The following is a 23,281-nucleotide window of genomic DNA, read 5'->3' as shown; positions in this document are numbered from 1 at the left end:
AGCAGGAATAGGCTAACTGGAGAGTCCACAAGGTGAGTCTTGGACCAAGTCTCAAGTGTTACTGAAGACTATCTTTGCAATTCTTAGATCCAAGCTCTCGAGACAGACACTAATAAAAGATACTGAGACTCACTTTCATTGAGGAAGAGGGCATAAGATACCCCTTGGAAAGTGCCCACAATTCAAGTCTAAGTGACACTGCACAAGAGAAAACTCTGATACCTGGAGCCAACAGTGCATTCAGCATAAGAAGAGAAGATTGTAGGTCTCTAGGAATGGAGAGATGCAGAGCAACAGCTTCACCAAGTCTTACTGAAACCAAACCTTCTGCCAGTCAATTTTAGGGTAAATGCTGCTAAAACAAAGATCACCTGCAAGGAACAAAAAATGAACTGACGTGGGTCTGAAGCATAGATTCAGAGAAGTTAGAGGCTCATGAGATCATCAGGTCCAGCCCCCCTGCTCTAAGGCAGGAAAGACTGCCAAAAAACGATGACCCCAGCAAGGTGTGCATCCAGATGTCTTTTGAAGATATCCAGGGAAGGTGACTGTACCACCACTGGGGAGGGGTCTGTTCCAGACTCTGGCTACACAAACTGTAAATAAGTTTTTTCTTATGTCTAATCTGAAGCAATCTTCTATCAGTTTATGACCATTATTCCTAGTCTTCCCCTGAGGTGCCTTGGTGAACAGATGTTCTCTTAGCCCCTGTTGTTCACCCCTTATAATACTTAAAGGCTGCCACTAAGTCCCCCAAGTCTTCTCTTTTCCAGGCTGAACAGTTCCATGTCCTTCAGCCTCTCCTCATATGATCTATTCTCCAGACCTCTAATTGTTCATGTGGCCCTCCTTTGGACTCTTTCCAGCTTTTCCACATCCTTCCTGAAGTGCAGCACCCAGAACTGGACACAGTACTCCAGCTGGGGCCTCACCAACGCTGAGGAGAGAGGGAGGATGACATCCTTAGTCTTGCTTGTGATGCATCGGTTGATGCATGCCAGAGTGTTGTTCACTTCGTCAGCTATAGCATCGAACTGGTGGCTCATGCTCATTTTGTGATCGATCATGACCCCCAAGACTCTCAGCCCTTTTGCTACCTTTCTTACAAACAGGAATGTACTTCCTTTGTGCTCCAAGGATCATATCCTTGAGGAATGGCCACTCTTCTTTGACTCCCTTCCCCACTGGACCATGGTCCCGCAGGGCCTCATCCACCAATCTCCTAAACTTGTAGAAGTCAGCTTTCCTAAAACCAAGGATCTCTACCCTACTAACTGATTTTCCAGCCTTACAATGGATGGTGAAAGCGAGTATCTTGTGGTCACTGTCACCTAGATTACCCTCGATCCTCAGGTTACTCACTAGATCGTCCCCTTTCGCCAAAACCAAATCCAGGAGTGCCTTTCCCCTGGTTGGTCCATACACTTCTTGAGTCAAACAGAGCTCCTTGATGTGCATTAGAAAGCAATGCAACTGCTCAGATCTAGCCGAGTGCTCTTCCCATGAGATGGCTGGGTAGTTGAAGTCACCCGTGGTGACCATGTTCTGAGTGTGTGAAGCCTCTGCCACTTCTCTGGAGAATTCCAGATCAACACTTGGTTCGGAGGTCTGTAATATACTCCTACCGTCAAGTCCCCTTAACCACATCTTCCCTGTATCTTAACCCAGAGGGTCTCAAGTCGCCCTTCTTTTGCGACTATCTCAGTTTTCAGGGATGTGTACTGCTCCTCCACATAAAGAGCAACATACCTGCCCTTCTTCTCTATGTAATCCCTCCTATGCAAGGTAAGTCCTCTATACTTGTGGTCCAATCATGGGTGCAGTCCCACCAGGTCTCTGTTATCCCAATAAGACCGTATTCCTTACTGGTTAGCAGTAGGGCCAGTTCTTTTTGCTTGTTCCCCATGCTCCTGGCATTTGTGTACAGGCATGCAAGTCTGGCCCTAGACTTCCAGTTTGGCTGAGAAGAGTCTGGTCCTTTGGCCCGCATCAGATTGTTCTTTCTATTGTTTTCCATCTCAGTGGTTTTCTGTTTGTCAGTTCCTGGAATTGCTCTAATAGTTTTCTGTCTATCCCCCAGCAATCTCAGCTTAAAGCCCTATCTAGGAAGTCCATCAGTCTAGCTGAAAAAAGTGCCTTCCCCTTTGGCATGAGGTGGATGCCATCGCTTCCCAACAAGTCACTGTCTCTAAGGTGTGAGTTTTGATTGAAGAAGCCAAAGCCCTCACAATCGTACCAACGCGGAGTCTTCCATTTACTTCTTCAATGCATTTATCCCTCCTGTGCCCACGGCCTGTAACCGGGAAGACAGAGGAGAAAACTACCTGCATCCCTGATCCCTTGAGCCCAGCCTCCAAAGCCCTGTAGTCATTCAGAACCCAGCCAGGATTGTTTCTGGCCATGTCATTTGTGCCCGCACAGATGAGAAACATGGGGTAGTGGTCAGAGGGCCAGACTAGTTTAGGGATCCTTGTTGCCACATCCCAGATAGGTGCCCCTGGGAGCCAACAGATCTCACGGGCTAGTGGGTTAGGGTGGCAGATCGCTCCTTCTGTTCCCCTCAAGAGGGAGTCACCCACCATGACCATCCTGCATCTCTTCTTTGGGGTGGAAGCGAGCTGCCTTCACTCCTCAGGAGCTGGTGCTTCTGTTGATGCCATGATGAGTGCATACCTGTTGCGCAGTTCCAGAGGGGGAGTAACCCTCGGGCTACATGTCTTGGAGCTGGAGACGACCATCTTCCAAATTGCACCCTGGCTGGGCTTCTTGGTTAATCTTCCTGTTGTCCATCCTCATGCTGTCAGCTATCCTTGTTCTTCCCTCTTTGTTCTTCTGGAAAGGAGCCTGGCAGAGGTAATCGATCTCCTGCTTGTAGACCCTGATGATGCACAGCTTCACCTCATCCTGAAGCTCCGTCATCCAGCACTCCAGAGACTCCACCAGAGAGCATACTCCACAGGTGCGGGTGACCTTGCTTCCGTTCCCAGTTGCCAGCAGTTGCGCCAGGCAGCCCCCCAGTTTGGGGCCAAAGGCTCTGATTGGATGGTGGCCGGAACCATGGGCTCTGTCTGGGTGGAAGCCTCAATGGTACCAGGGTAAGGAGCTCCAACTGGAATGAGAATCTGCAGGGTATGCTTACCCACCATTGTAAGGGTAAGCAGCATATCTTCAGCAGGGATACTAGTTTTCATTCATCATAGAAAACCATACGAAAAGGAGGTAGCAGCATTTTTTATAATCTACCAAAAGCATGGCAGCATACCACAGAAAGTGGCACCATTTCTGCTCTCTTATTTTTACCCTGGTTTTTGCCTCTTGGCCAATCAGCAGCAGGGGGTAGGAGGGACGCACACACCAATCACCAAATATTACAACTTCCTAGAGGGTCCTGAACTTGAAGCTTATAAGCGCACGTACTCATCTTTGTTACTACTTGCTCATGAAGTTAACTGAAAGTTGCTATTTATTACCTATTTGCAAGCTAATCCATGAACATAGCTGGAAAGTCACTAGAGATGCGCCACGTACTTATTACAACATTTTGGAGTGCAGAAATCTCCACCTGCACCGCAGATCAACTTTGAAGTACACACTTTGAAAGAGTGTTGAGGGGAAAAAACTAAAAACTCTCGAGTCCCATCAAGCTGAATGGAAAAAATGAAAGTCAAACCATAAATAGATTTTTTTTTTTTTTTTGCCTCACAGAAATGAGCACAACCACACAGCAGCCTTGGAAGGAAACCCGATTGCCGCTGCTGACATGAACAACTGCTCATCCATTCTTTGTTACCAGCAAGTGCTGAAAATAGGGAACTACATTAGGCAGAGAAACACCTGAGCTGGGGCATAGGAAGACTCGAGGGGAAAAAAAAGATGCCAGAGCACTTCCTCTGTGAATGGAAAGAAAGGATTAATTTTAAAGGCATGTCAGATATTAGCAGGTGTTCTATAGCACAGACAGCTGATCCCAATGACATACTTTTACTCTCTCCAGGATCACATCCAATATTCTCCTCCGTAACTTCTCCAGAAAAGGCAGCTCCTCTGTCCCTATTTGTTACTATTACTGAATTCATTTTTTTTTCAGAAACTGAGCCCAAAATAGTACCTTGACATTTCAGTGAGCCATGTAGTATAATTGCAATCTATACTTAGAACTCAGCTCAGTAAAACTGTCAGAGACCAGAAAATTACACATGGGTTGGATTCCTGACACTTAATGGCTCTCATGTCTTAATGTTTTCCTTCCTAGCCCATCACTGCCCCAGAGAATATATTAGAGAATATTAGAGGAATAATATATTAGTTTTTCTAAAATATATTTAATCCTCATGAAAAGGAATAACTATCCAATTTGGGAATGGAAGAAAATGTGTAAAAACTGTAGAGGAGGTCTATTAATACATCTCTCCCACTGCAGACAGTAACATTTTGAATAGTAAAATAATAATGATTTTGTCATAGAAAAACAACATAATAACTAAAATAAGAACCATTTGCCATAAAAGAGTGAAGAACACACCTCAAATGAAGGCTTCCTCACTACCTGGGTGAGTGTATTAGACAACATTCTTCTGGAAAAAGTGAATCTCCCTTTCTTTGGAAAAAAGTGTGATGCAGAACTTTTATGTTTTAGAAGACGAACTTCACAGGAGGGGCAAAGAACAGTGATGTGCCCTACTGTAACTATGTTCCTTTGTTGATTCTTTTAGTCAGGGCGGGATTCCACCACTTCTGGAGTCCTCAGCCCTGAATCCACACTTTTGAAATCCTCAGCAGTCATGGACTTTGTGGTGTGAAAGGTCCAAGTAAGGGTCACATCTGCTCTGCCTTGTAACCCCTCATAAAGGAACACAGGTTACGCTCCTAACAGACACCATTCTCGAATTCCAAGTTTGAGTACAAGGTGCATGTACACCTACCAGAGTACCCATCCCGACTACAAAAATCTCAAAGGATCACAGCTGCTGTAGAGTATATAGCCATTCTTTTGTGTTTGAATGCATGCCCCCCCATGGGTGACTGGCCACCACTCCCCTTTCTACATGGTCAAATCTATCAGTTGAACAGGTATCACAGCGCTTAGCATTTGCTCTTGTGTCTGAAGTCCAATGCACAGTGAAAGTCACCTGAATACTCCATATTTCCAGCACATGTTATTTCAGGAACTGGTTTATTTCTAAATCAGGCAGAGGATGTTGGCTTGAAATTTGGTAGTGAGGCTTGGTGTCTGGTGGCAGTTGCACCATATATGACGTATACTGCATTATTCACATAGATATTCTTTATGACAAAATGACTTCATCTTGTGAATGGCTGGCAAAAACTAGAAATAACCAGGCAGATAGCCTGAACAGACTGGCTTTCCTGATATACTCATGCCAGACTGTAAAACATCCAGCATACAATTTCTCCCCCGGTACTACATAAAGTTTTGAGATGACAGATAAGTTAACTATTGGAGATGAAACTCCAAGGCCACTCTGGTAATGAGCAATTTATAGGTATATAAAGTGGTACTGTTTTATCTGTACCCTGAACTTGGCTCACTTCATGTAGTGATACTCAGACTTAAGTGCTTGCAGCTCTCTTGTTCTCCTGGCCAATCTGACAGCAAAAAGAAAGAGCACGTTCAGAAAAGGAGCATTATGAAACACTCAAAGGGAGATTCTTTGATTCTGAATAAGGCAATGAGAGTTTTCTGACTAATGTGCAAGTATGACAGGCCCTTGGAAAAACATGAATACCACTGGGTGAAGACTGAACAAGACTGCACGAGTAGAAGACATGATGGAGACCACTGTTTGGTGGACCTTTAAAAAAATTCAACAAAAGCCCCAAATGATTACGATGCACGTAATAGCCGAGGGTCTTCAGCATGTAGGGAGTCCAGGACATGTTAAGCTATCTGATTCCATTCTGATGGAAAATTCTTTCTAATAGATGTCTTCTTACACTGGATAAGAAAATCTCAGAGTAGTCTACAACAGTCTTTGTCCATGGTACTTACACCTAGGCTGTCTGGAAATTCATACCCAAATTTAATGTGACCCATTTTATTGAGAAATCACATCTGGATAGTCTGGGAGTTGGATGGATGTCTATAGCAGGTCCGTCAGCCAAAACAGTCATGGCTAGGTAGGAAGCCTTCTTTCTGAAGTGGAATCAAGATATCTGACTACAACCCCTAACTTATGCCCTTTCTGGAACAAGAGTTCTCATATTTGGATTTGTCCCTGATGCTTCATCATGTAATCTCTGCAATGACAGAATATTGGTTCTATGGCCAACAAGGAATTCTAGCCGCTATTTCCATTCTGTAAGGGCCTGAGGTGACATCAAGCTTGTCCCATCCTTCTGGCATCAGAGCAGAGTAAACTGACTTAAGTCAGAGTGGAGGGGGCCATACATGAAATGGCATGACCTATGTAATCAGATTTGATTCGTCTCTACTAGAGAAACTTGAGATCTAAAAATCTGCTGAGACAGGATTGCAATCTTCAATCTGGAAATCAATCATAAGTTCTATTTTCTGCGACAGGCTGAGACACATTGTTCATAGTCCACTAGGAGCTGTGTGAACAAAGAGAAGACGTGCAGATTCTGGGCTTGTTACTTCCTCCTGAAGCCTGCCCCCTGATCAACCAATTATCTACACAAGGGTAGATGTTTATGGTCCATGTTTTCAGCTGCACTGCTATCACCGCCAGGCTTTTTGTGAAGACTCTTGGTGTTCAAAATACAGCAGCCTGTACTAGTAATGACTTCATCCACTGTGAACCTCAAATACTTCCCTGCAAGTCAGGTGCATGGCAATGCAGATGCATCTTGTACATGGAAAGTCACAAACTAGTTTTGAGCTTACAAAGATGGCCTAATGGAAGCAAAACATTACATCCTGTACCCAAGGTAGTACTATATATGTATTTGTTCAGTCTTTGGTTCTATGGTAGGAATAAGACATACTTCCTTATTCAAAATAAGTACTTATCAGAAATAAAGGTCCCTTCACTTCCATCTCCCTTAGTGGCTACTAAATGAAACATTAAGCCTCCTTCTCTTTGGAGCAGGTTGTTATGAGAAAGGTTCCTAACAAGGGACAAATAAAGAAGTAAAGTACTGAAGACAGCAGACAGCAATATGCGATAATATTCACCATCAACTTGTCTGTTACTATAATGGACTAGCCCTGGAGAAAAGGGCAAAATGACACCAAGCTTTCAATTGGTTCCAGTATGGTTCTAAAGGCTTCCATGCAACCGGCTGCTTCTGTGATGGGAGAATGACACACTGGATGCCTCCCCCTAGATCAGGGTCTTTTCCTTTGCAGTACTTGGCTTATGGCTACTCTATGAATATGACAGCATCACCTATGATGAGTTGATATTTGTATGGTTTTCAGTAAGGAGCTTGGGTAAAGATCCCCGAGAGACTGTAATGTGGGTTCAAGTGCATCAGAGAATGGTTCGCTACATGATTTCTAAGCCTGAAGAGCACAGTCTCTTAAGGAACCAGCCATTTCTTGGTAACTTAGTTTTCTTTTGCCTGCTAACATTGGGCATCCCACAGAGACATATTCAGGGTGATGGCCATGGCCACTGACCTCCTGAGTGTGATGGAGGCCATCCACAACCAATTGCAGAGGGCTGTTCTGGCCACTTTGCTCCTTTATGTCATCTTCCAAAATTCTACAGGAGAACAAGTAGACAGGAAAACTCTCTTGGGGGAGAAAAATTGTATCTTGTAAACAGGGTTTAATAGTTTACACAACAGAGAGGTGTAAAGAGAAAGAAATTTATCTCATGTCCAACATCTTCGTAAAAAGGGACTGAAGTCACGGACATCTCTCTTGTCATTTGGAATGGATACCATGACTCATGATCCAGTTGGGGACGAGGATGTTATTCTCCACTTCCTTAACATGAGATGGATCAGCTCTGAGAAGCTGGTTCTCTGCACAGTCAACATGGCCAAGGGCTATGCTGTGAGGGTTTTGGTCATGTTGAAGTGCCATTCACTTTCTGTCTTGTGTGCCAGACCTCCCTCTAGACCTCTGAAACCTTCCCTGTGAAATTATCATCTTGTGACCTAGTCACAAGACATTTAACACTGATGAAAATGAACAAAGTGATGAGGAGGAGGTGAAATATACCTCCTTAAGCAGTGTGGTTTCAGTGCCAGCTACTGCTTTGGTTCAGTTGGTTTCTCCAATTCCTTCACTGAGGTATATCTAAAATGATCCAAACTGGCCCATAAGAACTACACACCACAAGATCATCAGGTGAATGCAGTCTTCTGTACTTTTATGCTGTGACAAATACAGGTCTGCAGAGGGGACTCTTCCAAGGTTAAAGCAGAGTCAAAAGGGCTACTGGGAGAAAGACTGACATCTAGTCTAAAATGAGAAAATCTCTCAGGTCTTGGGGGTGGAGTGGGTGGGGGGGAAGACTCATTAGGTGGAGAAAGGCAGGGCCTGTAGTTTTTGTACGTTACATGACGACAGTAAACACAGACCTAAGGAAAAGCACAGGTGCTGGTCATAGGGTTCTTCTGGAATAAAGAATGCCAAAATCCTGCCAGAGTATCTGTGCTCTGTTATAATATAAATAACTGCTCTGCTAAATTGAACATTGGCTTCACATTTGGTAGGCAAGCTGACTGGTTAGCTGAGGAAAGAGAGCACAGCTGCCTGCTTGATTCCTGATGAAATTCCAAATACTGTTGTAACAAGGACAAAGATAAGCCACCATAGCTTCAAGTGAGATTAAGGTGGGATTAAAGTGAAATAATGACAACATGGCAGCCCTTTGAAGTACCAATGAACCAGTGCTAATGGAGAACTGATGGAAGGACAATTTTGCAAAGCTGGTTCTCAAGATATTTTTTCCTTGATTCTGTGATTTGAGAGTAAATTGGGGAATGTTAGCTTTCAACAGCTCTAAACCCTATAAACCAGGGTTTTTTAACCAGGGGCCACTTATGGCCTCAGCAGGTACTCGCTAATCGGCTGTGAGGGACCCCTCCCCCACCCACCAGTTGCTGATCAGCCGCTGGGGGACCCCTCTCCCCACTCATCTGGCCACTGGGGGACTCCTGCCTTCTCGACCAGCCACCATGGGAACAATGGCCCAAAAGGTTGAAAACTCCTCCAATAAATTACCCCCAAACCAAGCCCCCAAAATCCATGTCTAACTACTCTGTTCAATCATAGTATCATAGAAAATTAGGATTGGAAGGGGCCTCAGGTGGGCATCTGCTCAAAACAAAGCCATCCCCAACTAGATCATCCCAGCCAAGGCTTTGTCTAGGTAGGTCTTAAAAATCTTCAAGGATGCAGATTCTACCACCTCTCTGGGTAACCTGTTCCAGTGTTTTACTACCCTCCTAGTGAGAAAGTTGGAACAGCAATTTTTCAAAAAAGTCACACAGTGCTGACTCCCCATTCTTGTTTACAGTTGGTAATGCAGGTATCTCGATGGTCACTGGAGAGTGGAGGCACGAAAGAAAAGGAGCCAACATGCCTGCCCTTACTATAGACTGCTGCTGCATAGACAAGGGGGAGAAGAAACAAATAAAATCAGAAATGAAACTCACTGCGACAGCAGTGTAAAATACGTATACATTTTTCTAACATCACAGGTTCACAGAGCTGTGCAAACCTAACTCCAGACCAACTGGAAATGTGCAACTGCAAGCACAGTGGATGACAAAAGAAACTGACCAATCAAATTTACCACCAGTGACTGGAAAGGTAAGCTACCTGTGCCATCTAGAGTGCTGAAATGGCTTTGTAAGCTTCCTGTTCTTCACTGACACCAGCACATTGCCTGTGCCTCCTGATCTCAGTCTGGGAAAAGGCGGGTTAGAAATAAAGTTAGGCACATCTAAAAATACAGAAGAGGGATCTTACTATAAGCAGTGGAGTGGGAGTCAGGATTACTGGAGTCTATACATGGTTCTACTACTGATTCACCGTAAGAACTTGAGCATGTCACTTCACTAATCTGTGTCTCGGTTTCTTATGCTGAACTTTCTCTTCAGTGTCTCTTGGCTGATGCTAAATGTCTGGACATGTTTTAAGCCTACTGTGCTTAGTATTCTGCCTAGTATAGTCTGGACTTGCCCACTAGACCCAGCACTATTCTCATAGCTATACTCTAATGTGCTAACTCTGCCACCTCTCAGGCTCCTTTGCTTTCTAACTAATAGCCAAACTCTTATAAAGAAACCCTCAACATTTCAAAGCAGACAAGGTGTCTGATTCACTGTTCTGGGTACTCAAAGTTACTTCCCCATCTGCAAGGCTGCTTTTGTGTAAAGTTCATCAGCCCACAGTTTTAGGCCAATGATAGGATGCATGTCATTCAACATTCACCTCAGATCTTGACATCAGAGCAGCAGTGCACACACTCTCCTGCTCATTACTATACTGAATCAGATTAGTAGTAAATCCCATTGATATTCTCTCTTTGACGCTGACTGTTACCCAAGTGTTTCAAAAGAAGGTACAACTAATTTCAGAAAGATTTTCCATAGTTTATTTTTACTATGCAATGTAACTGGGACTATTCCAGCACAAACCTTGCTTGGCAGTGATGAGATTTGGAGTGCCCATGGTCTTTTCAGCCTTTCCTGTTCACAATTTTTCCTCAAAGGCAGAAGAGGAATGAATGTTTCCTGCTGCAGAGTATGTAGGGAATATTTATGTCTGATTTAAACTGCTGATATTTCCCTCATCTCTTGCCATTACTCTTTTGTTATGTTTACAGTCAACATTTCTTTCTCATTCAACTGAAAGTGCCTCTCCCCACTTGTCAGTACAATGCTCCAAATGTTTGCTGTTCTACTGATAGCTTTTGTAATGTTTTATTGCACCCCCTCAGTCACTTCTTCCTGCATATTAACTCATCATGAATGCTAGCTAAATCTTCCAGTCTTTTAGTTTACCCTCTGATTCAGACTCTGCTTGCCTTAAGACTGATTATGCAGTCTCTGCCTGATAAATTAACTCTGGTTAATTGATCGCTTCTTGGGGGATGCAAATAATGACCAATTACTCAGTATCAACCAATTACCAAGTGATGACTATTTCCTAACACTTTCTGGTCACCCTGGTGAAGCAGCAGAATAGAGCTGGTAGCAGGAATAGCAAGGTCCTGCACTCCATTAGCTGCACCAACCTGTGAGGACAGGAAATATCTAACCTAAACTTCCCATGCAGCAAGGAGCTATGGTCTCAAGTTGCAGCAAGGGAAGTTTAGATTAGATATTAGAAAGAACTTCCTCGCTAGGAGGGTAGTAAAACACTGGAACAGGTTAGCCAGAGAAGTGGTAGAATCTCCATCCTTGGAGTTTTTTTTAAGATCCAGCTAGATAAAACCTTAGCCGGAATGACTTAATTGGGGACAGTCCTGCTTTGAGCAGGGGGTTGGATTAGATGTCCTCCTGAGGTCCCTTCCAGGTCATTCTATGGAAGGAGGGGAGCAAGGTGGCCTGGGTTAGAGAAATGAAGTGTCCCCTCAGGGAAAGGGCAGAGAGAGGCCCCAGTAGGAGGGGAGTGAGGAAAAATGTATGCAACCCCTGACACTAAGGAAGGAGTTAGGAGACTACACCAGTTCGTACCAATTGATACCAGTTGTCAGACTGCAGTCCCCTGTAAAGCCCATCCCAATGAACAACTCAAGAGCTCCAGATGGCTTAGACCTAGCCCAAAAAGACCTTGACTGCGGGATCTCAACATGTTCCCTTTTTGAGGCACCCTGTCTTGCCCCTGTGGCCTCATGCCCTCCCCACATCCATGCCTATGCCTGGTGGGGCTGCTTTTGGATCCTGCCCCTTTGACAGTCATACCACCAGCGTCCCCAAGGTGATGTTCCAGTCTCGAACCTCCTCACTCTGCAGGGAAGAGTCTGAGACGTGTACCTCTTCCAGGTGGGGCAGGGCTGGACCACCATTGATGTGCTCAGTATGATAAGCAACCATCTGGAGCAATCATCCTTGCTTACTGCTGCATTGTGATTAATTGTACAGTAGCCAGAGTGATGAGTTAGCCCAAGTGTCTGGAATGTAAACCCTATGGATGCTGGCAGGGAATCAGAGCAACAGTTAGTTAAACCATAGTACCTAATTAACCAAGTTAACTGTGTCTGTTGATACAAATTTTCAAGTGATAAGAGAACGTGGTGTACCTTGATTTTAAGTCTCACTTTAAATATAATCAAATTTCTGAAAACAGCAACACAAATTTTCCTGCACAACTCCATCGTCTGTTTCCCTCAACAGGAGACTGGCCCTAGATAAAAGCCACTCAGAATTCTGGTTGAGCTTTAGGAAAAAATGTGTATATATATGGCTCCAGCTTTCATTTCCTATCCAATCATCTTTAACAGCTCTCTAAAACAAGACTTTTGTCATGATAGCTGACGCTTTTCTATTGGTCAGGAAAAACACATATCTTCTTCAGGAAGCTGGGAGTAGATCAGGGGGAAAAAAAAAGATTGTGTGGGAATGGCTTCCCCAAAGAGGTTCTTAACAGGTGAGATTAGAAAACCTCACCAATTTGGGCCAAGCAGGAGCCAAAATTATCAAGGAAATATTCAAAACATAGGTTGAAGAATGTTATCTTTCAATAACTCTTAATCCTATATACTATCCCCAAATCAAGGGCTCATCCCCAAAAATACATTTCTGACTACCCTGTTCAACAGTTTGGACAGAAACCAGAGGGTATTTGCAATCAACTGGCTGTATAACACAGAAAGTATAAGAACCATTCTTATACTTCTTCAGAACGATAGATGGCCTCCTTAAATATTAAATAACATACTTTAAAAATGTAGTCAAGGTGGAACTACCATTCTCAGGCTGTGGCCTATAGGGAGCTCTGTCTGTGGTCCACAGAAAAAGGGCTGGCCAAGTATTTGTGCCTTCTCTAATTTCCAGGTGCCACCTTGCATTAAAAATAAATATTTTAATATTAGTTTTCTGTCTGAGGAGTGGCAAACAAAAGGGGAGATGGCATTTATGCAAATTTCATACAAATCTCTCAGTTCTGTACCACAATTAGACTCCATTTCTTTAGAATGCCCAAGCTCATGTTGGCCATTCCTATGCTATGGAACAGTCAAGTGGTTACAGCTGCATTTGGTTGCGGAATCTCTAGGTCAGGGGCGGGTGATTATTTTGGTCAGAGGGCCGCTTACTGAGTTTTGGCAAACCATCAAGGACCTCATGACAGGCAGCCCAGGGCAGATGAATATTAATTTTCTAAATTTTTTAGGGGCCCCACAGGCTGGATAGAATGGCCTGCCAGGCCACATTTCGCCCAACCCTGCTCTAGGTTCTACTAGTCTAGTCTGCTCAGGAATGCAGTCATAAAGCACTCTGATGCTTTCTTTACATGAAGGGGAAAAAGTGACCTATCAATTTTCCTTTTCAATTACTGGTCACTTTCAGTCATAAAATATTTCTACCAACAGCACCCAGGTGATCCATTCATTCATCGCTGGTGAATACACAGTGATACAACAGAAGAGCTACTATCAAGTGTTGGAGGAGTGGAGAATTTAGGAGTTTGGTTGCTGCTCTACCCTAAGTTTCAATTCAATTTTGTCCTGACCCTCCAGGACAGAGGAAATGCATCCTGTCCCTTGTGCCAGAAGTCTCGAAAACTCCTCCAATACCCCAAATCCCAAACTAGTTTATAGACCTTCCTGAGTTCCAAAAGCCTTTAATGCTCACTACTTCAGCCAGCTAAAATGGGTATATTTCTCATCCTTTTCCCCTGTCAGTTTCATTGTACTTATGAATGTGGCCAATATAAATTTCCACAGTACAGCATACAGCAGAAACTCTTACAGGAAAACATTCTAAATTTGCAATTTACATTTCATTTTCTTGGTCCCAAAGTGCTTCTGGAATCTGCCTCTAGGTTTCCTTGGTAAAAAGCATCATGAGACCAGAACAACATTCATGGCATCTGCTCATTCGATGTCACTCTACACCACACTTCCTTTCAGGATTCTATGTGCCTCCTCTCCTCACCAGAGGCATAACGATGAGTTTCTGCACCTCATGTGGCAGTGGCGGCTGTCATTCTCTAAATTAGCATGCAGAGTGAGGGCCCTGGTTGCCCACCCCTAGATACATTCTTGCTCCTCATTTGGTCAGAGAAGTGCTTCAGGAACCTACTTCTGCTGAGCTAAAAAGCCAATCTCAAATATTGTGCACTGAAAGTATACACTCTGCCAGCTACAAGGGAGAGAAACATTAGCACCGATGCTCCATCTTTTCAGCTATAGGTTCAGACTAAAAACCAAAAAGATGTATGGTAGAGGCTTTTAAAAACTGTACAAAGTATAGGTGCTCTTGATAATTATTTCTCTTCTTGAATTTTGCTTTTTTCTACCCAATTACACTGCAACAGAATCATCTTGGTCAAACAGAGTGCACGGATGCTACGCAATTACTAACTCGGAGACAACCTTCCTGAACTGAGTAGGTTACACTCTGAAATTAATGAAAGGTACCTAATGCAAACTTTGGCTAAATCTATGAACTCCTGTTGACAAACACCCTGACAGCTACAGAACATCTATTTTTTTTTTTTTGTCTTTCCACCTCATCAGACCAAGCCAATATCAAGGCAAAGCATCCTCCCTTATTCAATTTAGGTAGAACTATTCAATTATTGAAATGGTGCCTGTATTTTCAGTTTTCTAAGGGGCATACATAAGACTTATTGAACTATGCCACCCCAATATATAGGTTACATAAGAAAGCTAATAAAGTCTTTGCATATTATATGTATATTATACATAATCATAGATATTAATCACCTCATACATCATTGAAATGTGTCCACCTCTGCAGCTTAATTTGGCAGCAGCTCATTACAGTTTAGGACAGGCTGTGAATACTGCCACATCTATAAAGTATTGGAAGAATTTAGGGATGCAGAATGTACTTCGCCAGATGGGGATTTTGCTGTTATATGAGGGAACACATTGCACCAAAACCACTCTGGGATCCTAAAATGGTCACAAATGCCAATACCTGCAATTTTAAATCTCATCCAAAATAAATAAATCCAGTACTGAGAGAAACACTGAACTGTACTGCGATGGCTGATTTAAGCAGCAACTAAAAAAGAAAACTACTCCTTACGTAATCACTAACACTACCTTCATAGGCTCTCATGTTCTCCCTTTAAATTTCTCATTTAAGTACCGGTTCCATTTGAACCTATGTAACTTGTGAAATCTAAACATGGTCAAAGGCTAATAGACTACAGGGCAGCACACAAATCTGCTCCCAGCAGCATTTTAATTTTTCTAGCTAGAGTCCAGGTAGCAATAGGTGTTGCTACCTATACTAAAGTTACCCGATGATAGCTCATTGTTTTTACTTTCTTTTTAAAGTGTAAAACAATAGTTTGGGTTAAAATTTTGCCCACAGTGGGCATCTCCCTCAGGCTGAACAATTATACAAGGTTTTGGTCAAAGACGTTGATGGTTTCTCAGACTGAGGACGGGGTGGGGAGGAGGAAGGAAGACGTGACAAATTTTGCCCATGTTGAAAATAAAAATTCCTAAGATCTTTTCTTCATAGTGCTCTGGTTTCCATACATGTTGGAACAGAGGCTTAAAACTTGTCTTGGATAGTGGCTTGCAAAGAATGCCCCTATTACCATATCTGTGAAAGTCTGCCCCAGCCTTATCAAGGCTTTGTAGTTTGGGGTGTCTAGATTGTAGTCCAAGGACATGACCACAGCTTGTGAGGACATGCCAAACCAGGAGTCAACTAAACAGCTTAGGCATTAACCAACCACAGAGTCAGTGCTGACAGCATATAGCTCAAGAAAGACTTGAAACCTACCCAGGACCCTGGAAAAATGTTCCAGCTGCTAGACCACACCAAACTGCTGTGGTCACTCCAATTATCACTTGACTGAAGTTTCTGGTTTTTGCTCAGGCAAGACTCCATGAGCCCCAGAAATGAGACAGTATTGGTACAGAGAAATAGTTAGCCACGTTAGTCTGAAGTAAGGCAGAAGGCAGGGTAGATTTACACTTTATGGACTAATTCAAAGAGGCATACGCTTTTGTAAAACCACAGCTTGCTTTGTCAGATACTATGATGAGACTTCAGGAAGCAGAATGGGATTAAAATACAAAGGGTAGGGAAGGCGGCAGGAAAAAGGAAGGGGATACTGCTGAGAAAGGCAAGGTGGATAGGAGAGAGAAAAAATAGAGCAATTGACTCACTGAGAGATGGAGTTATAAAACCTAATCTAGGTAATGAGATAAGAATCCATAGTCTTGGGTTAGGCATTACTTAACACAATCCAGCCTGTGCATAAATTTTTGTTCTTCACCTTCCCATTCAAGTTCATATTTTTTAAAGTTTTGTTGTCTAAGAACATCTATGAGGTCAATGATGGAATGTCCAGGAAGGTCAAAGTGTTCTGCCACAGATTGCATCTCTTTCTGGAATTGGTACCAGATGGGTATTCATTCATTCTTTCATGCAGGGATCACCTCAGCTCTTCAGTGTAGACAGCATAGGGGCAATGTAAGCAGGTGATGGCATTGGTAAAGGAGCAGGTAAATGAATCTCAGAAGTTATAATCAGTTCCTTTTATTTGGTCCTGTGGCCTATGTTGATGAGGGGGCACAGCTTGCATCTGGGTCTGGAGCAAGATCTGGCACCTTGATGAAAAGAGGAGTTAGGCAGTCTGTTACTGAAGAAATGCTGGTTTGGGGGCGGGGGGGGCAGGACAAATTTGTGCCTCATAGGTACTTTGAGATGGTAGTCATTTCTAGAGGGGTCAGAGGTCATACTGAGGTGTTCAAGATGGGGAATGTAGGCGACAACCAAAGGGACTCTGTTGTCTTTGTCCCAGGCCTGGTATTGTATCTGGTCAGTATGAGGTCCAAGTCAGGTTGTCTTAAATTTGAGTGGTTATAGTTTTAGGATTGTATTTGTCAGTGTAGGAGTCCCTGGCTCCAGAGCCTTAAGATGTGCCTTCCAGTCAGTATGATCAGAGCAGATACAGCTGTAATGTAGAGCTTGATGGATGTAGTGCTTAGGATGAGAGCTGCTGACATGGAGGTAGCTGTAGCAGTAGATTGGTTTCCAATACAAACATGGTGATGATATGGCCATTGCAAAACTTTCATAACGATGTCCAAGAAAGAAATGTTCTGGGTGGCGTATTCCAGAGTCGATTTGATGGAAGGGTGGATGCTGATGAAGTCTTGGTAGAACTTCTCTAGAGGTCCCTCCCTGTATGTGCATATGACGATGTCATCAGTGTACCATAAGTATAACAAGGGGAACGGAGGCCAGCTGTGGAAGAAGTGGACTGCAATGTCTGTCAAATACATTAGCCCACTGGGGGGCCATAAGTATGCCCAGGGGAGTGCTGTTCATTTGTAGGTACAGAAAGTCCTCAAACCTAAAGTAGCTGCATGTGAGGACAAAGCGGAAGACTGATCGAAACAGAAGCAGTGTCCTTGTCAGGGATAATGTTCTGTATGGTGTGTAATCAGTCCTCACAGGGGATGCTAATGTACAAAGATGTAACATCCACGGTAACTAATATGGTGGTAGCTGAAGTTCATCAGCAGAGGCTAGTTTCTTTAGAAAATCTGTGGTATCTTTCAAATAGCTGGCAGCTCCCAGAGCGTAGGGGAATAGCACTGAGTCAACACAAGTAGTGTGCGCATGCACGCATGCACACCCCCCCCAAACACTGTACATACACATACATTTCTTCAATTTTACCATCAAAGCTCTCCCTGCACCTTGGTCTGGAAGCTAACAAATGTGATCCAGCCCAAGAGTAAAGGGACTTAAAAGGACTTCACTTGTAGTTGCTGCTATGGGTAAAGGCAAGACTGTGCCGAGATTGGGACTGGGACTTGGAGCAGGAAATCTATTTCTCCCGAGCATCAGGGTTAAAAAGCTGGGACCAGACTGTACAAAGAGACTGGGACAAGAAATCAAAGAGTGCACTAGGGAAAGGAGACTGAGGTAGGAAGAGAAGTTGCAGTGGGAGACCAGAAGCCACTGGGGAGTGTGGGGAGATCAAAAGGAGTCAACTGGAGAGAGTTCACTGTTGTTAAGTGTGAGCAGCAGAGATGAGGACTGCATAAATAAGGAATAAGGGAAGAAATAGGCTAGAAGTAACAGCACAGAAGGGGTTAGGCATGGAAGGGAAGAGCCAGAATGTTCTGTGTCCACAGGCACATGGAAAGTTCCTAGACTCTCAGGTCTTGCTATTCCTCTGCTTGTAACCAGTAGGTGCAGTGGGAAGAGGAGAAGGAGGCAAAGATTCTGGACATGTCCTGTTCACCCTTACTCTCAGCATCCACTTTCCACCATTTTGAAGAAGCAAGCATATTGGGCTAGATGGATCTCTGGCTTGACCTAGTAAATGGCAGTTCTTATACAGCTCTGACTTACTAGAAAATGTGGAAGTCTTCAAGAGCTAGCCCATGGGGCGCTTTAAGCCTTTATCAAGTACCCGCTTAGCAGGTTCCACCACTCTGGGTAAATCATTTGGATATCAATGCAATGTTGCACACAGAATTTTGTTTCTTTACTTTGCTTTTTAAAATACCTAGGAAGTCCCACACCCCCCTCCATCCCAACTACATAAAATAATGTAATAGGTAGTTCACAAAGTCAAGCATTGACAGTTATGAAATGTCAAAATTAAAGATGCTTTTACAGCCATTTTTAGTCTTTTACATTCACACTGTTACCCTCAATAATTAAATGCCTGCATTTTACTGATTTCCATAGGTACCCTTCCTCATTCAGTGCCCACCGTGAACAGGTTATGGACATGACTTGGGACTGTTTGAGGATGGAAGCTGTTGGCTGTAAGACCCATACCTTTGACTACAGAAGGGAAAAGTGTGCAGCGAAGGAGGCAGGAACTGCAGGAAGAGAAGCAATGGTCTGTTGGTTAAGGCAGTTGAATAGCAAACTAGATTCTGTCCCCGTTTCTGCCACAGTTCCTGTAACATGCTTGACAAGTTGCTTAAGCCATGAACTTTTTAGATATGATCAGTACTGGCATGATTTGTTTTCTGGGTACTCAACTTGAGCCTTAGGAGTCTAATTAAACAGTTGCCACTACATGTGAAGTTAATGGATGTTGTGTACAAAACACAAATGGTGTGATACAATTCTAAATATTTTGAAAAGTCAGGTCCTAGTTATTCAGTGATCATCACAAAACAATGGATATTGTTAATGTCTGCCCTGATTCCTCATGTAAAATGGGAATACTATCCCATTCCTCACTTCAGAGGTGACAAGAAAATATTCATCCTTGAGAAGTCCCAAATATTTATCATGGGTGCCCAGAAATATCTCCAAAGAAATTTTCAATTCTGTCTCCACACAGGGTATAACCAGTATGGAGTAAATAAGACAGGGCCAGGCACTAACAATAAAAACACCACAACCATATCAAATAGATATGCATTAAGTGTTCATCATTTTGTGTACTGAACAAGGAAGGGGGCCTGTGGAAAAAGATTATAGAATAAAAGACTATCACAATGCATGGGCACGAAGGGGGACAAATTAATGTTGCACAGACAACATGAATTCTATCATTTTCTGACTTTTGAGGGGTTGACATTGCAACATACTTCTAATAGGGCTTCTGTGCATCTGAATACCTGTACCATGACAGGGCAAAAGGAACCTGCATTTTCATATCTATGTTCAAAGAGTGATGCGTTAACCCAAGACCTCCTTGAATTCCATACCTTGATTATTTCCACCAACTGATCCACACCACTGTCACCTGGAAAGATTGGCTGTCCTAGTAACAGTTCAGCCAATACACAGCCTGCTGACCACACATCTGAAAAGAAACAAAAGAAAAAAAATGGTTTCAGAAGTAGGCGTGTACATGAGGTTAGTTACAAAACATATAAAATCCAACACATTTTTATTTCTCTCTCCCTCAAAGCATTTGCTGATGTGCAGTACAAATAAAATAAATAAAGACCATTTGTCAGGATTAAGGACAACAAAAAGTCCTTCTTCAAATACACTGGGAGTAAGAAGAGGGCACCGGGTAACGTAGGGCCCCTGCTAGACTCAAATGGCAATCTTGTGGCTATGCCAGATGAGAAAGCCGAAATTTTTAACAAGTTCTTTGCCTCTGTCTTCTTGGACAGGGACCAGGACAGCTCTACCACCACAGGTAGGGGCAATCTTGGGAATAGCACTGCCAGGCCTCGGATCTGCACAGAAGTAGTTAGGGATCTTCTGGAAGGGCTGGATGTTTTTAAATCTGCGGGCCCTGATGCCCTCCACCCACGGGTCTTGAGAGCTGGCGGGGGTCATTGCTGTGCCCTTGGCCCGGCTGTACAAGCGATCGTGGTCCACGGGCCAGGTGCCCGGAGACTGGAAACTAGCTAATGTGGTCCCCATTTATAAGACAGGGAGAAAGGAGGACCCAGGAAACTATAGGTCCATAAACCTCACACTGCTGTTGGGGAAAAAATCTTTGAAATAATTATCAAGGATCACATCCGTGAGGGGCCAGCAGGGGAGATCATGCCCAGGGGAAATCAACATGGGTTCATCAAAGGCAGGTCCTGCCAGACCAACCTGATGGCCTTTTATGACTAGGTAACTAAATCCCTGGATGATGGTGTCACCGTGGACATAGTCTTTCTGGACTGTAAGAAGGCCTTTGTTGGAGTACTGCGTCCAGTTCTGGGCACCGCACTTTAAGAAGGATGTGGCCCCAGTTCTGGGCACCGCACTTTAAGAAGGATGTGGCCCCAGTTCTGGGCACCGCACTTTAAGAAGGATGTGGCCCCAGTTCTGGGCACCGCACTTTAAGAAGGATGTGGCCCCAGTTCTGGGCACCGCACTTTAAGAAGGATGTGGCCCCAGTTCTGGGCACCGCACTTTAAGAAGGATGTGGCCCCAGTTCTGGGCACCGCACTTTAAGAAGGATGTGGCCCCAGTTCTGGGCACCGCACTTTAAGAAGGATGTGGCCCCAGTTCTGGGCACCGCACTTTAAGAAGGATGTGGCCCCAGTTCTGGGCACCGCACTTTAAGAAGGATGTGGCCCCAGTTCTGGGCACCGCACTTTAAGAAGGATGTGGCCCCAGTTCTGGGCACCGCACTTTAAGAAGGATGTGGCCCCAGTTCTGGGCACCGCACTTTAAGAAGGATGTGGCCCCAGTTCTGGGCACCGCACTTTAAGAAGGATGTGGCCCCAGTTCTGGGCACCGCACTTTAAGAAGGATGTGGCCTGCCTTGAGAGGGTCCAGAGGAGGGCCACCCACTTGGTTGGAGGGCAACAGGGCAGGCCCTACGAGGAGAGGCTGAGGGACCTGAACCTGTTCAGCCTCAGCAAGTGGAGACTGAGGGGAGATTTGGTGGCTTCCTACAAACTTGTTAGGGGATATCAGCAGCAAATAGGAAGGGCCCTATTCCCCCCAGCAGCAACTGGGGTGATGACGAACAATGGCCAGAAGCTGCTGGAGAATAGGTTCCGGTTAGAGATTAGGAGGCACTATTTCACTGTCAGGGTGGCTAGGATCTGGAACCAACTTCCTCGGGAAGCGGTCCTCGCTTCAACCTTGGATAAATTCAAAAGGAAGTGGGACAAACACCTGTCTGGGGTCGTGTGATCCCAGTGTGTGTTCGTGCTGGGTGGGGGGGGGGGGGGCAGGCAGCAGACTAGATTATCTGTTCAGGTCCCTTCTGACCCCAAACTACTATGAAACTGGTCTCCCAGGTCATGCAAATCTAAGAGCATGTCACCATAGTGAAAAGCAGTCCTGCACAGGGGTACATGAGCAAGCTTGAACACCTCTACAGTGTTGCAATTATGCCATATAGACACACCCTAAGCACTCAGCACTACTATAAGAACCAGAGATATTATATGTCTAACATCACTCATTTAAAAATATTAGAACACGCACAAACATGGACTTGATACAAACATATACACAAAAAAGGATCAAAATCATCAACTGAAATTATTCCATATCCTGTCCTGTTTTATAACATGACTAAAGAAACGTGCACCTGTGGGACAAGTAAAGACATTTCTATCGTGGAATAGAAGGCGTTTGCTGTCTTTTTATCCATTGGTACAGACTCAGTGATGATCAATGTATGTATAAACATTTACATATACTAAAAGATGAATCAGACTTTCAATTACTACTGACATTAAATAACAGGAAATGTTTTTGCACAATGGCATCAGAATTGGCCTGTTCTATCATGTAAAAACAGCTCAAAATTTGACCTACTTTGAACGGTTAAAGTTAACAATCAGTGCAGCGAAAAGTAGGTAATGCACTATAAAATTCCCACCATCACTTACTGCTTGCTAACTTACCGGTTCAGCGAATCTCTAACATTCATATATTGGCAACTTTTACTCTCAAAGCCATTTACAATTATTACATGAAATATTCAGATAAGAAATCTCTATATTCTAAAAGCCCCTTCAAATATATGCCTCTTCAACTTAAGTATTTTAAATCATCACAATTGTTAAAAAGAATACAAGACAACATGATTTCTATTTGTCCCTACTCTGGAGCTGAAATTCACTATTCAGGAGTCGCTCAAACTGCATTGACATTGATGCACCTGCACAGAGAGCAAGCAAACAGGAAACCCCTGCAATTGTGAACTAAAACAAAAAAACCTGTGGTCTTGAAATTTAGGGGTAAAGTGATGACAGGAACATCACAAAGAACAGAACAATAGGGAAAAGTTTAATTTTAAGTTTCTAAAAAAACAATGGGGATTACAAAAAAAATTGGAAAAATATCTTCAGTCCTCCAATATCTTACTGGAGGTGCACCAATATATCAGTCCATATTGGATTGGCACCGATAAAAGGAAAACTGACATTATCAACAACCAGCCTTTTTGACCGGTGTAGCAATAAGGTCACCAATAAACGCTGCATGCATGTGCACATGCGCAGTGTGTACACAGCCAATAATGCGGCCAGTCAGCTTGCAGAGCAGCATCAGGTCAGTAAGTTTGTGTGGGAGGCTGAAGGGAGGGAGATCGAGGCCCCCCACAATGAGGGACAGAGTGGGGCAGAGGCAGGGGTTGCCCAGCGAGGGTGGTGCGCGGGACAGAGCCACAGGTGGTTCATCCAGGGGTGCGGGTGGGGGGGTTGCCCCCCAGCCACTGCATGCACCTGTGGAAGAGGCATGGGGGGCATGAGCTTCCCCCCCCCGGATTTTGGGGGGGAGG

The 23,281-nt window shown here is 44.0% G+C and overlaps 1 protein-coding gene across 6 annotated transcripts in view; it reads right to left on the bottom strand.

Moving 5' to 3' along the window:
- GSK3B (glycogen synthase kinase 3 beta) overlaps positions 1 to 23,281 on the bottom strand; it is a 238,349-nt gene that overhangs the window by 42,692 nt on the left and 172,376 nt on the right. For all 6 annotated transcript variants that reach the window (XM_025192824.1, XM_006036548.3, XM_006036547.3 and 3 more), the window contains one exon: positions 19,791 to 19,888. In XM_025192824.1, the coding sequence (XP_025048609.1) occupies positions 19,791 to 19,888 (98 nt within the window). The remainder of the gene's footprint in view (positions 1 to 19,790; positions 19,889 to 23,281) is intronic.

Source organism: Alligator sinensis, unplaced genomic scaffold, assembly GCF_000455745.1.
Source record: "Alligator sinensis unplaced genomic scaffold, ASM45574v1 scaffold1190_1, whole genome shotgun sequence".
In the NCBI taxonomy this organism is placed as follows: Eukaryota; Metazoa; Chordata; order Crocodylia; family Alligatoridae; genus Alligator; species Alligator sinensis.
Note: the sequence above shows the minus strand (reverse complement) of the source record. Positions and strands in the feature narration are given on the sequence as shown.